Source organism: Python bivittatus, unplaced genomic scaffold (genome assembly GCF_059951505.1).
Source record: "Python bivittatus isolate LINGU-HERP-01145 unplaced genomic scaffold, Pbiv_v1 ctg000370_np1212, whole genome shotgun sequence".
Taxonomy (NCBI): Eukaryota; Metazoa; Chordata; class Lepidosauria; order Squamata; family Pythonidae; genus Python; species Python bivittatus.
The window spans coordinates 3,812,433-3,828,315 of NW_028277062.1; the positions used below are offsets into that span (position 1 = coordinate 3,812,433).

The 15,883-nt window shown below is 61.7% G+C and overlaps 1 protein-coding gene across 29 annotated transcripts in view; it reads right to left on the reverse strand.

Annotated features, from left to right (window-relative positions):
• MINK1 (misshapen like kinase 1) overlaps positions 1-15,883 on the reverse strand; it is a 29,731-nt gene that overhangs the window by 8,215 nt on the left and 5,633 nt on the right. For 4 of the 29 annotated variants that reach the window (XM_088142019.1, XM_088142002.1, XM_088141999.1 and 1 more), the window contains exons 2-23: positions 14,968-15,092; positions 12,206-12,271; positions 9,104-9,160; positions 8,770-8,895; positions 8,569-8,679; positions 8,306-8,396; positions 5,981-6,111; positions 5,756-5,810; positions 5,564-5,642; positions 5,023-5,198; positions 4,857-4,926; positions 4,512-4,719; positions 4,245-4,361; positions 3,959-4,045; positions 3,673-3,870; positions 3,362-3,541; positions 2,706-2,972; positions 2,215-2,309; positions 1,462-1,614; positions 1,128-1,240; positions 489-589; positions 57-80 (exon numbers count right to left, since the gene is read on the reverse strand). In XM_088142019.1, coding sequence (XP_087998145.1) covers positions 57-80; positions 489-589; positions 1,128-1,240; positions 1,462-1,614; positions 2,215-2,309; positions 2,706-2,972; positions 3,362-3,541; positions 3,673-3,870; positions 3,959-4,045; positions 4,245-4,361; positions 4,512-4,719; positions 4,857-4,926; positions 5,023-5,198; positions 5,564-5,642; positions 5,756-5,810; positions 5,981-6,111; positions 8,306-8,396; positions 8,569-8,679; positions 8,770-8,895; positions 9,104-9,160; positions 12,206-12,271; positions 14,968-15,012 — 2,550 coding nt within the window. In that variant the 5' untranslated portion in view covers positions 15,013-15,092. Of the gene's footprint in view, positions 1-56; positions 81-488; positions 590-1,127; positions 1,241-1,461; positions 1,615-2,214; positions 2,310-2,705; positions 2,973-3,361; positions 3,542-3,672; positions 3,871-3,958; positions 4,046-4,244; positions 4,362-4,511; positions 4,720-4,856; positions 4,927-5,022; positions 5,199-5,563; positions 5,643-5,755; positions 5,811-5,980; positions 6,112-8,305; positions 8,397-8,568; positions 8,680-8,764; positions 8,896-9,103; positions 9,161-12,205; positions 12,272-14,967; positions 15,093-15,883 lie in introns of those variants that run through there. The other 25 variants (XM_088142004.1, XM_088142003.1, XM_088142011.1 and 22 more) reach the window with 19 other exon arrangements.

Sequence of the window (15,883 nt, forward strand, 5' to 3'; positions counted from 1 at the left end):
GGAGAGTCCGAGAAGAGGCAGGTGGCAGGGGGTGGGAATGGGGAGGTGGCACTAACCTCACCAATTGCCCGCTTATAGCTCTGAGTCATGCAGAAAGAAAAAAGAAGGAAGGAAAAGATTAGGCTGCTGTTCCTAGGGCACTCTGCCACCCCCTCCCCAGAATGCCAGGCCAGCTGCTCTGGGCCCTGCTTTGTCCTGGAGCAGGAGACAAGATGGGCTGTTCCCATTTCTTCCCCCTCCACAAAACATTATTCCCCATTCCCACCTGACACGTGGCCAACCCCCCCCCAATGCTTTCCTGGCCAATCTGCAGATCCCCAGCCCAGCCCAGCCCAGCCCAGCCCAGCCCAGCCCAGCCCAGCCCAGCCCACTCCCTGCAAGGCGGACCTTTCCCAGCACGGCTGCTCCTTCACAGCCCTCGTCTGAGGCCCACCCACCCTCTCCGACCCATCAGCAACCATGCTCAATTCTCCCAGCTTCCTACTCACTGCTGGCCGCCCTGGCCGCGAGCGATGGTCGTCTGCCTTGACCTTCCTTCCTTGAGACAAGACTGGGGAGCTCTCCAGCTTCAGGGGAGCTGCAGGAGAGACTGGCGCAGGGAGACAAAATCGTGAGCAAACAGAAACATGACCTCTCCCAAAGAATCCACATTTGAGGCGGACGGAGTGCCAGGGACACAACCCCCCCAGGCCACTACCTGGGCCATGGGTAACTGTCCCTCAGAGCTTCTGTCCTTCTCCCCCTCCCTGCGCTTCCTCAGCAAAACTGCCTGTGCCCATCCCTGTTCCAAGGAGCAGAGCATCTTCCGCGCAACCTTCAAACGAGGGTACCAAGGCACAAAAGTTACAGAAGCACCCCGCTCGGGAAAGGACGTTTGAGGGTCTGGAGCCACAGAAAAATAGGAGTCCGGTGCTATTTCCTTTTCTCTCAGCCAGAGGCAGCCAAGAGCTGGGAGGGGGAAGCACTGCAGCCAACAGGTGCTTAACAGCTTCAAAAAGTGGATCGGACGCATTCCGAAACGGGGCTGGAAGAACCTTGCAAAACGTGGCTGGTCCACAGGCGGGCTGCTCCCGCCGCTGCCCCTCCTCCCTCCAGGAGAGACCCGAGGCTCGGCCTACTCCCCTCACCTCCTACACGGTTGCGCTCCAGAGAACCCGCCTGGGGCAGGCTGGCAGCCCCCGACTGCAGCAAGTTGTCTGCCCGCTCCCAGCCAGGGTCACTCCTCCGGAGGTCGGGGTTGCTGTGAGGAAGGAGGGAGACGCTGTGCTCAGGTTGCTTGGCCCCACCCCAGCGGCAGCAGTGGCGGCAGTGGCGGCGGCACCCAAACCCTCACCGAGGCAGGAGAAAGACCACCAAGCGAGCCAGCTAACCGGCCCCGCCGGCAGCAGCAGCAGCAGCAGCAGCAGCAGCAGCAGCAGCAGCAGCAGCAGCAGCAGCAGAGCGCTGGCAGGCTTCCATTACCTACTGGTGTTTGGCACGCAAGGCAGCGGGTGCCGGGATGGGGTCCGGCCTGCAGGCGGGGGGAGAGGAGGGGCTGGCAAAGGATCCCCCCCCCGGGGCCCCTTCTCCAGCTGGCTCTGCACGTGGATGTGCCACGCAGACTTGCTACGGGGTCTGTGGAGGGGAGCAGAAGCACGTCATGGGCCTGCGAGAGGTGGGGCGATGGGACCCAGAGGCACCCTGGCCAGGAGCCTCCGGGCAGCACTAAGCCAGGCGGCTGGAGAGCAGATGCCGCCCAGCACCGTGCCCGGGAGAGTGCAGCTGCTGTGCCCCCAGCCCTCCCGCCCCACTCCTGGGGCTCCCCTTCCTCGCAGAAGCTGAGCCACAGGTTGCCTACCACACGGTACCAAAAGCACCGCCTCTCGTGGCTTCCTGAGATGACCTGGTTCAGCTGCAGGGGAAGGTGCGTCTGCCTGCCCAGAACCCAATCTCAGCCCAGCCCAGCCCAGCCCAGCCCAGCCCAGCCCAGCCCAGCCCAGCCCAGCCCAGCCCAGCCCAGCCCAGCGCAGCCCAGCCCAGCCCAGCCCAGCCCAGCCCAGCCGACTGTTTCACGGAGGACAAGGTCTTCCGGCCCCCTGCTACACTGGCTACAGCCTGTCCAGGGATGGGGCATGGAACGCCCCGCAGGGCTGGCTGGCTGGCGGGGGAAATTCCAGTTCCCCTGGCCTTCTCTCCTGCCCCAGGAGCAGGCGGCTCCGAGCTAGCGGTACCCACCTGGCTCGGACAGCATGGACGGGCCGCGGGCCGCTGCCGCCCGTCACTCCACTGGTATTGAGGGCGGTTGCTATGGAGGATGTCCGCTGGGGCACCTGGAGTGGAAGGAGAGGGTGAGCGGTGGTGGCCTTCCTCCCTCGGTGCCAACAACCCCCCTTTGCCAAGGATTTGATGGAGACTTTCAGAAATGGCTCCCCTTGCAGAAAAAGCACGCCTCCCCCTCCTCCAGCAAAAACTGATTCAGAGCAAACTTTGCCGAGATCCGCAAACCTTGGCTGGGGAGGGGGGGTAGGAAGGAGTCACTGTGCCTGCAGAAGGGGAAGGGGGCTGCTGGGTGGCCCATGGCAGCGTCCCTCCCACCCCAGAGCGCAGCCTGCTTACGCACAAGGAGGGCCCCTTGCTCTGCACCTGGCTCAGCCCATCTGGATGCGGTCGGGGGCAGGCAGGAGTCCCCATGCGAGCGCCTGTCCTCCCACCCCCTCAATGATTACCTGGGGGGGGGCATCGGGGTCCATTTTGACCCAAGGTCCTCGCTGCTCAGCGGTGGGCCGGGATGGCTGTGGGATGGGCCCCTCAGAAGTGGGGTCAGAGTTCTGCCGGATCATGCCCGCTCGAGGAGGGGGCGGGGCGGAGGAGGCAGAGGCGGAGTCATGGACGGGGAAGGCAACCGTGTTCTTGCTGGGCTGGTCCTGCAGCGACTGGGAGCGAGGGACGGGGGCAGCGTATGGTTTGAGCGGGACGCGATGGGCGAGGTGGCTCTGCGGACGGAGAGGGCGTGTGCGGGGGTCACTGGAGGGGGGCTGGCGGTTCCCTCTGACCTGCCTCCAGCGCTTGATGGGGTCCAGGGAGGAGGGGGGATGCCCCCGGCCTGGCTCTGCCCGATCCCCATCCCCAGCTTGGCTCCCCAACCTCCTCCTCCTCCTCTCCTGGAGCCAAGGCGGCTCCCTGAGGTCCTTCCCCGGAGGGATGCCCTGCCAACACCCCCCGGCTCTCTCCTTAGCGGGCCCCGTGGGTCTGCAGCCTCCCGCCTGCGGTAAGGGGGCAAGGGCAGCCGATGGGAGAAGCAGTTGATGGCAAGAAGCAGCTGGGATGGGGGGAGCGGAGCAGATGGGAGGGAGGAGAGAGAAGGGGAGGGGAGGGGACCCACCTTGTGCTGCCCCTCCTGGGGCTCAACAGGGCGCTGCATGGGGGGCGTTTGCGAGGAGGTGGCGAGGGACCCCGACTCGGCGCAGGACTGTGGGGCAGCATCTTGCCCGGGGCCCACCAGCTTGGCCTTGGCTGCTAGCGAGGGTGAGTTCTCCTTGTTCACGCAGCTCCGCTCCTCCACCTGCGGGCAAAGCCAGACTGGCCCACTCGCATTCTGCAGCCTTTCAGCCCCTCTTCCCAAGGACAGCCGCCCTCCCTCCCTCTCGCCACCGTTCGGGGAAAGCCTTGGGCCTTGCTGGGGGCAGAGGGTACCTCACGGGCCCAGGCGGGCTTGTCAGTGGCGCTGCTGCGGTTGTAGTGGTAGAGCGGCTTCTTCTCCTGTTGCTGCTGCTGCTGCTGCTGCTGTTGCTGCTGTTGCTGCAGGGACTTCAGGTAGGCATGCTCCTGCTGGAGCTGCCGCTGCAGGCGCTCGGACTGCCGCTGCTCCTCCAACTGCTTCCGCTTGTACTCCTGCAGTGGAGCACCAAGAGGCGGCTGGGAGAGCTGCCATCCCCTACAGTGGGCAACCCCCTCCAAGGCCTCCCTCCTCCCCCTTTACCAGCAGCAGGGCTTGTTCCTGCAGAAGCTGCTGCTGGAGGATCTCCAGCTGCCTCTGCTCTTCCTCTAGCTTGTGCCTGATATACTCCTGGGGGGCAGGGGGAGAAAGAGGGGACAGAGCGACAAGTGAGGAGGGGGAGCAGCAGCCCAGCAGAACCACATCCCAAGCAGCAGAGAGGTGGCGGCAGTGGCAGCTCCAGGCCCCCCACCTAGCCTCGCCCAGGAAAGCAAGAAGGCCCCACCGGGAGCCTGGCTGATTCCCGCAGAAGCGCCCCCGGCCTCCCCACCTGCTCCCGCTCCGCCTGCCGACGCTCCTCTTCCCGGCGCATCACTTGCAAGTCCTCCAGGCGCCGCTGGTGCTCCTTCCCCTGCAGCTTCCGCTGTTCTCGCTCTCGGCGCTGCTGCTGCGGCAGAGGCAGAGGAGAAAGCATCGCGGCTTGAACAGGCTGGGAGGGCCGGCTGGGCTCCCGAGGCCACTGGGGCCCAGTCCCGGTGGGCGGGACTGCAAGCGAGGCACCCAGGAGACCAGCAGAGCCAAAGCCCCCCTCACCCACCTCCTCGACTCGCCGCCTCTCCTCCTTCTGCTCTTCGATGCGCCGCTGGCGCTGGTGCAGCAGGTGCTTGATGTGGGCCTCGGAGTCACGGTGCTGGGCCGCCAGCTGCTGCTGCAGCTTCAAGGCTTCGGAGTTGCTCTTGTTCTCCTGCTGCAGCCGAAGGAACTCCCTCCGCAGCGTGGACTCACCGGGGACGTTCATGATGGAGCTGGAGGAGGAGGAGGAGGAGGAGGAGGAGGAGAAGGGGGGCTCAGCAGGCCGCCGGAGCACTGAGCAGAATGCCCGGCGTCCCTTCTCCACGGGCGGATGGAGTGGAGCAGATCCCGGCTCCTCTGCCCTCTGCACCTGGGCTCTCCTTCCTCGCCACGCCCATCGTCCTCTTCTTCGCTGCCGCTGTATTCGTACTCCGTCTCATCTGCCGGAGGGAACAGCGAAAGGCCCAATCAGCGCAGGGCAGAAGCTGGACCGCGTTCCCCATCCCGGGGGTGGGGGGCTGCCCCGCCGCACGCACCTTTCTCCCCCCTCTTCTTGCGGGTGCGGTCAATGTGGTCCTTGAGCTGGATGCGGACCTGCCGCTCGGTGGGCTGGTCTCTGATGAAAGGGAACTTGAGCAGCTGCTCGGTGGGGGGGCGGCTGGGGTAGGCTTTGATCAGGCAGTTGTCGATGAAGTCGATGAACTTCTTGGACCTGCTCCCGAGGCGGTGGAACAGGCGACGGTTACCGAGGCGCTCCTCCCCACTGTGCCCCACGCACCAGTCCCATCACTGGGCCACAAGCAGGGAGGCCGGCATCCAGCCCAGCCCCCTGGCCCACCCAGGCTGTATCTCCCCGGCCCTTCCTGGAAGCGCAGGGAGCAAGAGGGGCGGCCCTGTTTGGACTCGTGGTCTTGGCCGATCCTGCAACGACACAGCCCCAGGAAAGGCTCCCTGCCATGCATCCCCCCTCACACCCTGGGGAGGAAACCAGCGGCTTCCATCTTGGTCAAGGCTGAGGATTCCTCGCGGCACTCCCGTCCCACGCCGACTTCTCACTGACCCGCAGGGAACGCGTACCATTTCTTGGACTTCAGCTTGGGTGGCGGATTGCGAGGGATCAGAAAGAGAGCACGCATGGGATGCATGTCACACAGGGCTGCAACCGGCGAGAGGAGGAGAGGTGAGCAGCGCAGCACCGTGGCTGGCGGGCCCCCTCCCTTCCCAGAGATGCGCTTGCCCCCAGATGCTGCTGCTGCTGCAGACACTCACGTGGAGCTCCTTCCGCCATCTCGATGGCAGTGATCCCCAGGGACCAGATGTCGCTCTGCGGGGGGGGGGAGAGAGATTGCTGCCAACCAACCCAGGGCCCAGCCAGACACGCCTCAGCCCTGCACCAGCTATCCCTCTCCTCCTAGGCCTCCTCGCTCGCTCGCCCCCCACCCCGGCCTGTCTACAGTCAAGACAACCCGCCCCGCAGGTTTTCTCCAGACCTACTCGGTAGTCGTAAGTGGCATCGGGGTTTTCGTCGCAGGCGATCACCTCTGGCGCCATCCAGTAAGGTGTACCGATGAACGTGTTCCGACGCCCCACCGTGCGGTCTAGCTGGGCACTGACTCCAAAGTCAACTGTAGAGAGCGCAAGAGCAGCTTGATCAGCTGGCTGGCAACCAGGACACTAAGGCCAGGGAAGGTGGGGCTGCGGGATTGTTTGTGAAGCTCTTGAAGTGGCGGGGGCCTGCGGGTGGAGGTGGGCCACACTGACAAGCTACAGCTCCCGGCGAGCTGTCTGGCAGCGGCTCCCTGTGTGCTTTGGGGTCTCCTCCTGAGGCCAGCAGAGGAGCTCCGAAGGTTTCCTCCACGCACTGGGAAAGGCTCTGGTGCCGCTCGTGGGTTCATAGCCTCCGTGGCCCTGACTGTACAGGCAGCCCCATGTGTGAATTGGGTTTTTACTTTGGAGCAGATGAGACCCGATCTGAAAACAGAGAATGTTATCATCTGCTCCCTGCCACGATCAGATGACTTCCCTGACCGACCCTGGGCCTCTGCAAGGGTGGTGGATCCTGGAGTGGTCTGCCCCAGGTTCCTCAGGGATCCAGAGGGTCTCCAGAGAGCGCCTGGCAGCATCCTGCCAATCGGCAGTAAGTTCTGTCTCACACCCAGCGGGAATCAGAAGCGCCCAGACCAATGAATGAATTTGCTCCAGTGAGGCCTCCACCCAAGCAGCTCGTGGGTTTACTGGGAGCCGAGGGAAACAAAGTAAGTTAGAAAAACGCCTGAAGCGACAGCAGCAAAAACCCCAAAGTAGGTGCAATCAGGAACCGGAAAGAGTTCAGGTCTGCTCTGCTTCTCCTCTGTGCTTGCTGCACCCGCAGATTCCCAGCTGGCAGCCCCGGTCAGAGCAACCCAGCTCCTTTGGGAAACTCCTGCTGCTCGTATTCGTCTGGCTCAGGTGCCAGTTAGGCAGGGCCCCCTGCAGCAAGCAAGACGTCCTCCGGGGCTGCCACCCAGGATCCTTTTGATCTTCCACTGTCTGAATTCCACCACCTGCAGACCCTCCTGCTTCTTTGGAAGGGGGAACAGCTGGCTCCAGGAGACAGTTAATGGCTCTTCAAGAGGCCCTCTCTGGACCTGGCTGTTTTTGTCAACTTTAGCCCAGGGTCCAGCCTCTCCATCATGCAAGTGGTGGCAAATTGACCAATGAGAGACTCCTAGATGGAACACATCTAGATGCAAGCCTGGTTAAGGGGCAAAAATGGCCCTGGTCCCTCTGGTCAGTGACCCCAGGGGAACCTAGAGGGGTGGTGTGTGCCCCTTTGGGCCTTGCCGCTCTCACACAGCATTGGATACCATCAACCACAGTATCCTTCCAGGCCACTTGCAGGAGTTGGGGGTTGAGGCCTTGGGAATTCCAATGCGGGCTCCTCAGAATAGCTGAGCAAGATACCTCAGTAAGCTGATGACACCCGATTGCACACTGCTGTCTTAGGCTGAGCCAGAGACGTCACCCAACTCCTGAGTGGCTGCTTGGAGGCAGCAAGCATCCAGACAGTGCTACGTGATCCAAGCACAGATGAACTTCCACCAGGATGGTGTTGCTCGTGGTCAGTAATCATTAGCACCACCCAGTGACATCAGTTCTGGTAGTTACTTGGGACAAGTGACCTCCTCGGAAGGAGTGGGTTGGGGCCCTGGGAGTTTTCTGGCTCGTGGCTCCTACTTAAGGGACAGGCAGAAGCTCTGGCTCGGGGAGCCTCCCCCAGCTTCAGCTGATGTGCCAGTGGGATCAAGATCCCTGGTGATGACCGCTCACACCTTGGTCATCCCCGGATGGATGACTGCCATACACTCCCTGTGGGGCTCCCTTGGGGAAATACCCAGAAGGTTCAGCGGCTGGGCTCCTGACAGGACGCTCCCATGGGGCAGAGCAATACCTATTCGGAAGCCCCTGCACTGGTTGCCGGGGGCTTTCCGGCCCCCTTCAAATGCTGGTGATTGCTTTACGCCCTTCACAGCACAGCAAGAAAACACACTGGGTGATGCCTTGTGAAACTGAATCTCGTCTGGTCGTTGAGAGGGGACCTGCTGCAGATCCCCCCTCCTTGCGAAATACATGGGGCGGGGCAGGGGCGGGGTGAGAGGCCTTCCCAGTGGTGCTCCCCAACCCTCCCTCCCAAAGGGATGGCCTACCCCCCACTTTGCTGGCGCTTTGACAGCTAGCCCAAGTAGCGCTGTCCCGGCAGTCCCTTCGGGGAGGCCCACTTCTTGGTGCTCCCGAGGACCGTGGGCTGGGCCCCCGGATAGCAAAGCGGCCCTCACGTACCCAGCTTCACCTCAGCGTTTTCAGTGAGAAGCACATTCTGCCCCTTGATGTCTCGGTGGATCACTTTGTGCGCGTGGAGATGAGCCAGTCCCTGGCGGGGAGCAAGATGGGAGCAATCACGACTTGCGCAGGTGGGGGAGGCGGCTGGGAGGGCCAGCCGTGACAAGCCTTCCCTGACAACGGGATCCTTCAGCCCCAGGAAGCAGCAGGGTGTCCCCTCACGCACCGGCCCCTTCTGGCCTCTGCCCAGCCACAGCCCTTACCCGGAGGATCTCTCGGCAGATGTAGGCAATGCAGTCTTCCTTCAGGGCGTTGCCCTTGGTGTTCTTCACCAGATCCGTCACAGAGCCGGCACCACAGAACTCCATCACAAGCTGGGGAAAAGTGAGGGGGGGAGGTCATGGCTGCGATGCAGCAGCTTGGTTATCCTGCTAGTTGCTCTCAGGGATCCCTACTCGCCTCACCCAGAGCTGGTCATCGTTCCCAGGGGGGCTCTTCTTAACAAATGCCCCATAGTAGGTCGCGATGTTGCGATGGTGGGAGTATTTCTTCAGCATGTTGATCTCCTGCTTAATCTCCTCTTCTTCATCCTTTTACAGAGGGGAGGCTGGGTCAGATGGGATCGCGCCCCCCTTTCCCTCCCCTCGGAACTCCCTCCAGAACAGAACTGGCCTGCTGGACGCCAGGACAGCCACCCTTCGACCTGGGCATGGCAACCCGTCCTCCTCCCCCCTCCCCTGGAGCCCCCTGGCTGGCTCAGGACCTGCCCCGCCTGCCCCCTTGCGTCAGAGAGCATACCTCGGTGACATCCATGACTTTGATGGCAGCCAACTGCCCTGTCTTGACATGGCGGCCCTGGCAGAAGAGAGGATCAGCTCAGCTGGCGAATGCCCTGGTGTCCCTTGCTCCCAGCTGAGAGGCTTCCCCAGAAGAGGCCTATCCAACCCTCACTCCCCTGACCAAACTGGAAAACTGGGCCCGGCCTGGAAGCACTCTAGCCTTGGAAAAAGTGTTCCTCTGCCTGTGTTGGGGGGTTCTGCTGCCCCCTGCTCTGGCGTAAACCTGCCTTCTTCCTGTGGGGCCTCTGTGTTCTCCAGGGCCAGACCCAGCCGGCTTCCCACACCCAGGCCTGGAAAGCCACCCCGCTCTGCTGGCGTGCTTAGCCAACCATGTTGTTGCTGCTGCTCCAGGCAGGCACAGGACTTGACACAATGGGACCCAGAAGGCTTTGAGAGTCCCTTTCCTACAAAAGGCTCCTCCTTTCAGCCCCCCCCCCCACCATCGCCCTGCTCCTTTCTCTGCCTGGCCTCAATGAGCTGCAGCTGGCTTGAAACCCTGTTCTTCCTTCTGCCCACCCCAAAGGGAGGGTAAACTGCTTTTGGCTCTGGCAAGATAGGGTAGACACCCCACAGCACTGAGTCAAGAGGGAGTCTGCCACTCTTTGGAGGCACCCGCTGCGCTCTGAGATCCTCGTGCCAGCAGAGGGAGCCAAGGACGCATCGTGGCCTCATTCTCCTGCCCCATCCCACCCTCCTCTGCCGAACCAAGATGGCCCACCCCAATCTGGGACTTGGCTCTGCCTCTCCTGGGTCAGCTGCCTCCTTGCCTGCCAGGGACCAAAGGGAAGGATGGAGAGGCAACGAAAGGGGTTGGAAGAGGGCTCTCCTTCCCTTGGTTGGCCAGCTGGCTGGGGCATTGCTGGGGGAAGATGGAAAGAGGTCGGCAGGCACCCTTGAGCTCGCTCCCCCTGCCCACTTGGTTCTCACGGCCAGTCGGGATAGCCAGCCTGGAGTCCTCGGATGAGTGGGGTTCAAAGCTAGTGCCCCGGTTCACTGCTGTCCTTGAGCACTGCCCCATTTCTGGGTGCCCTGAGGGACCCCCTGCTCTAAATGCCCCAAAGCTGAGCCAGGATAAACGCCACAGAGGAACGCCGGAAGGGCCCAGCGTGCTGGGTGGGGTAACCAACAAGGCTGCCTCCTCCTGAGATGCTCGGAGGGCTGGATTGGAGGGCTAGGCCAGACGGAGCCAATGCTCCCTGCAGCCTTTCCCCCTTCTAGCTAGGGGGCAGGGGGAGGATTGGTCTGAACCCTTGAAGAAAACTGAGCCCCAGCCAAACATCCAGGCTCTCATCTGCACCCCCTTTTGCAGCCAGGCACCCTCAACTCAGCTGCCCAGGAAGCATGACCCTCACTGTGGAAAGGGGGCCAAGCCCCTCCCCTTCAACTCAGCACCGCTGGGCAGCCTCACTCCCTCTCTGCATCCTCCCAGTTGTGCCCACTGCTGCAGGAGGAGGAGGAGAAAAGAGCCACAAGGCGATTTTCAAGAGCCCCCCTGCCCTCAACCATGTGTTGGCATTGTCTTCTCTGCCACGCAACCTGGCGTGGGCAGCTGTTGCTTGGCAACCACCTTCCACTTCCTTTCAAGGGGGACCAGGGCTGAAAAGGCCCCCTCCCTCCCCTGAAGTGTGAACAGAATGATCTGGTACACCTCCTCCCTCGGCGCTGTGCCTCCCTGGCATGGAAGAGGGGGAGGAAGGAAGGAAGGAATGGCTGCAGCCACTCACAGACCACCCTGTTCTTTTTGCAAAAGTTCTCCACGGAGCCTCTCCCCTCCTCTTCCCATCCCAGACAAACTGGCAGAAGGGCTGGGGGCAGACCCCTTCTCACGAGGCAAAGGTTCCCTGGCCTCTTTAGTGATCAGGACTGACTTGCTCCTCTTAGTGGCCATATTTCCAGCAAGGCTGGGACTGGAATGAAGGAAGGACAAACCACGAAAGGTCTTCTGCCAGAAGGCAGGAGAACCTGCTTCCGATGCGGGCGTGGCTTGGACAGGTGAGGGGTGTTGGCAAAAAGAAAATCAATCCCGCAACAGAGGAGGAGAGGACCCGTCCCCACAATATTTGACCATGAACTGCTCAGCCAAGGCTAAGGGTAGAAAACTGAGGATTCGTAGGGTGACTTCTCTGGAAATGTATCTGCCTCCCCTCTCAGTGAGATGTTGGACTGTGCAGGGGAGGGAGGACAGCTGTTTGCCCAGACCGATGGGACCCCTGCAAGTGAGCCAGTGAGGACCAAGGGGGCAGGTGGCAGTGTGAACAGCATGCAAAGGCCAAGACTGTCTCCTCGGCCCCTACTCAGAGAGTATCAACAGCCACAGGAGCTCCAGGCTCCTTTGCTTCTGCCTCCTCCACCCCCGGTCACCCCCTCGATGTTGTGTCTATCAAGACCTTCTTGCATCATGGGGGAAACTGGGAGGAGGGAAAGAGCCTGCTCCTTCTGGCTGCTCAAAGGGTTGGAGCATCTATGCTGGAAAGAGAGGTAAGGCTCCAGAAATGCATGTGTGTGTGTGCACGCACGCCTACAGACGAGAAAGACACCCGTGACCTTCCAAAGAGATCCCAACCAAGCTGGCTGGGCTCAGAGCTGCCCGGAGCCCAGGCTCCCTGGAGAGGGGAACGCCACCCACCTTTCAGCAGACCTCCCGTCCCACAAGGCAGGCTCAGAGCAGGCGGCTAAGCGGAACATCTGACCACAAGAAGGCCCTGAAGCTGGGTGTGGCTGAAGGCCAGCCCGGCCCAGTTCTTGCTTCTTGCAGGAACCACCTGGGGTCCCAGCGAGGCCAAGAGCAGCAAAGGAAGGGGACAGCCCACCACACAGAAGAGCCTTTCAGCCACGGGGGCTAGCCAGTGCTCTCCGCATCGCAAAGCTCCTGAAAGGCGTAGCCTTCACGCAGGGCCGCCTACCAAATGAACTCAGGAAGCAGAGAGCTTAGTCGTAGGCCTCCCCCACCAGGAAAGGTGGGGCACAAATCAATATCTGTATCAGACCTTTAGTCAGGATGATTAAGCAATGGCCCTGTTGAGGAAGGAGCTTAGTGCTACCCCGCCCCCCAGTCACTCACCTTGTAGACCTGCCCATAAGTCCCATTGCCAACCACTTCCACCAGTTCAAATATGCCGGCAGGATCCTGCAGAGGAAAGAGGTGGTGGTTAGACCTGCTGTGAACAGGAATAAATCTGGCCGCTGGCAGGAGGACAAAGGATGCCCCCTTCCCACCAAGGCCTCAGCCAACACGGGCCTGGCCCTGCCTGAGGTGGAGGCTGGATTCGTACCATACTAGGCAAGGGGAAGGACCGCTGCTAAGCCCCAGAATGCCCAGTGGGCTGGCCTGGGTCCTCTTGAGGTTCCCCACCTAAGGAAGCTGCAGTGGTGCTCAGAGCTTACAAAGACATGGGGACCAGCGTGTGGCATCTAGTGTATCAGGGGTGTATGGCGTGCAAAACTGCTATGAAAACCTAAATAGCTTCACAGGGTCTTGCATGTCCGGTCTCCTGCTGGCAGGCCTAGCTAGTTCTTGCACGCTCCCCCGGTCCATATGCACAGAGAGGCCCATCTGCTGGTGCAGATCTGCACTGCCCTTCAGGCCTGGCAGCTTCCCACGAGGGGCCATTGTACCCGAGCCACAGCAAGGAAGGCCACTCCAGGATGGGAAGAGAAGATGGGTTGGGCCTTCCACTCCAGAGGAACACACCGAGGAGGAACTGCTGTGCAGCCCTGGTGCCAAAGACAGGGGTGGCCCCGGAGAGGATGGCTGCCTTCTGTTGATGACCTTTCCTGAAGCAGCAGGGTGGCTGCAGTCCCACAACTAGTTCTGTGTAGGGCACCTCCTCCCCCATGGGAGCAATCCAGCTAGAAGAGCCCCCTGAGGTCAAAGGACCCCACTTCCTGCTCCATTTGGGGATCCAGATGAGAGCACTCCCTCGGGTAACTTTCTAACCTCTGCTTGAGAACAGCTGGGGAAGGGGCCCGGCAGGGTTGTCAGCTCACTTGGGCACTGCCCTCACTGTTTTCTGGTTTCCTGTGACCCCGATTCGTCTTTGTCTTCTGCTGTATCTCGGTCACATTTTCTCAGGGCTATGCACCTCTGATCCTCCACACAGCTGCCCCAGTTTTTCCCGATTCTTTCTTGGTCCCTTGCAGAACTGGGATCCTAACGGCCCTCTACAGCGCTCCGCCTAAAATCTAGGGTAACAGCCGCCTCTGCTGGTGGGCCAGATCCCTCAGGACCAGTATTAATAGCTTCTCATTAGGGCAAGGAGGCGGGTGGGCTGGGCACAGCTGGGCAGGGCTGTGCTGTGCTGGGAAGGCCCAGGCAGCCCCCACCCGAATCCAGGAAAGGCCTCTCTAAAGCTCCCTGAAAAGGTGGGGCGAGACCAAGCCTCTTGCAGCAAGGCTGCGGAGTTGGCAGGCTGGAAAGGAAAGCCTCCATATATCCGGATGCCCAAAGCTGGGGCGAGGCGAGGCGAGGCGGGGCGGGGCGGGCCGTGTGTGTGTGCAGGGCGAGAAGAGAGGCCTTGTCAGTCACACCCTGCAGCTGGCTGCCACGTGCAACCCATCCCCACTTTCCTCTTGATTTCTGGCTGCACCCCAGCAACAGCAGGCCCCCTGGCTTAGGAAGGCTGGGTGGTGCTGCCCAATGGGCATGGCACCCGAGAGACGATCTGCGGAGGACCCGGTTGTTAAAGCTGAGCAGGAGCCCAGGGACTTAGCAGCTACCTCAGTTCAGAATGGAAGAAGAGGCTGCTTTGAGAACCAACCTTTTCCATCCCAGCACAAGACTGACTGAACCCCTGGGCCGCTGGCGGTAGCCCCTGGGCCAGGTCAAAGGAAGAGGGGAAAACTCCCGCCTGTAACAGAACCCCAAGGAGCAGCTCTTGAATCGTGGAGGCCAGCTGCTCCCCCCCCCACAGGTCTGATGCTTAGCCTGGGGCCCTGGGAGCCCCCAGGAGGCTTGGCCAAAGGGGCCTCCTCTCCCCGCTTCCCCCGCCTCAGTGTAGCGACATCCCTGCGTAGGTAGGTAGGATTGGGGTTGCCCCCGCTCTTCTGAAGCCAGGAAAGCTCTACCGAACCCCCATTTAAAGGCAGCGTTTTATTTTTAAGGGATGCGGTGGCTGCTGGGCCACCCCACAAAGCAGCCAAACCACCACAAACTCGCGAGGTCAGCAGACGCCTCTCAGCACCCCATCTGTACTCAGGAGGGGCCAGCGCGGCAATGCACCGCACTGGCGCTGCTGCATTTGTTCCTTTGACACGTGGCCCCCCCATGGGCACCACGTAGCCCCCAGGCATCCAGACCCTGAGAAGGGAAGGCCCAAAGGGAGAGGCCTTTCTGGCACAGAGTCCACTCAGTACCCATGCCTCTACTGGCCCCCTCCCTCCCCAAGTCCAGGCCTCTCTGCAAAGCTGCTCACAAGACCCCCGGCCGCTGGCCAACCCCCTCCTAAGCCCTCAAAGGGGAAACTGTGCTTCAGGAAAGAGGAAGAAAGCTCAAGCAAACGAGGACCTTCCCTCCGAAACAGAGGACCGTGAAGGTTACTTTGACGGGGTGGGGAAGGGAACAGGGGAGGTGCAGTCCCGTGCAGCATCCCTGCTCAAGCTGTTTGCTCCCTTCAAAGGGTGGATGCCAGTGAACCAACTCAACCCTGTCACACTCAGAGGGGTTGGGGGTGGCTGTGAGTCAGCAGAAAGAAAAGAACGAAAGAAGGAAGGAAGGAAGGAAGGAAGGAAGGAAGGAAGGAAGGAAGGAAGGAAGGAAGGAAGGAAGGAAGGAAGGAAGGAAGGAAGGAAGGAAGGAAGGATCAGACCAAAAGGACCTGTGCTTACAGCTGACCACCCCGCAGCTCCCTCCACAAGCCCAACCCACGCCATGCACAGGCGGGGGGGATGGTAGCTGCTGGAGACACTCAGAAACGCCTCTTCACCTGCAGTCAGTCGGCAACCAAGCTCCCCTGCAAAATGGCATGAATTAATTTGGGTCTCTCGCATCCCCCGTTCCATTTATATGCAAACAAGGCATTCCACGGCAAAGGAGTTAGGGCACATTCATCTTCCAGAGCGCAAGTCAGCCTCAAACAGGGCCCAACGCCAGGCCCTCGGCAGGGGTGGGGGCGGGGGGGGCAGGTGAGAGAGAGAAAGCAGAACAGACTCCCAGGAGCTTCCTCGGCCCTCCCACGGCAGCTGCCGAGAAACAGGAGCATTGCCCTGCAGGGCGGAAGGCAACCTTTGCTCCTGAAAACCAGGCAAGGCCAACTCCCCATCCCCGCCCGGTTTTGCAGACGACGCGCCGACATGCCAGCTCTAAGCAAGCTCCTCCTGCCTCCCCGCTGCCACCTCCTCTCTCCCAGGGTACAGAGCAGGGAGTGACGAAGGACACGTTGGGGGTTCCTGCCTTCCCCAGCTTGTCCTTGGTCAGTCCAGGGTCTGCAGGCCCCAGGTCAGCTGCCCGCTCCAGACCATCCTGCTCAGTAGCTGGGGAGGCCACCCGGGCCCAGCTAGGCCCGTGGGGGGCCCTCCAGGGCTCACGCCTTCTGAGAGAGCCTGCACACTGTGCCAAGGCAGGGGGAGGGAGCAACCAGCCACTGCCCCCACCATCTCCATGGCACCCTTCTGGAACGAGGTGCCGCTATGGCTTCTGCCTGCCTCCCTCTTCCAAGCTCAGTGCCCGGGCCAGGGACTCTCTGCCGGTCCCCGGCCGCACCTCCAGGAGAGACCCTGCTTCCGGGGGGGGGGGGGGAGCCCT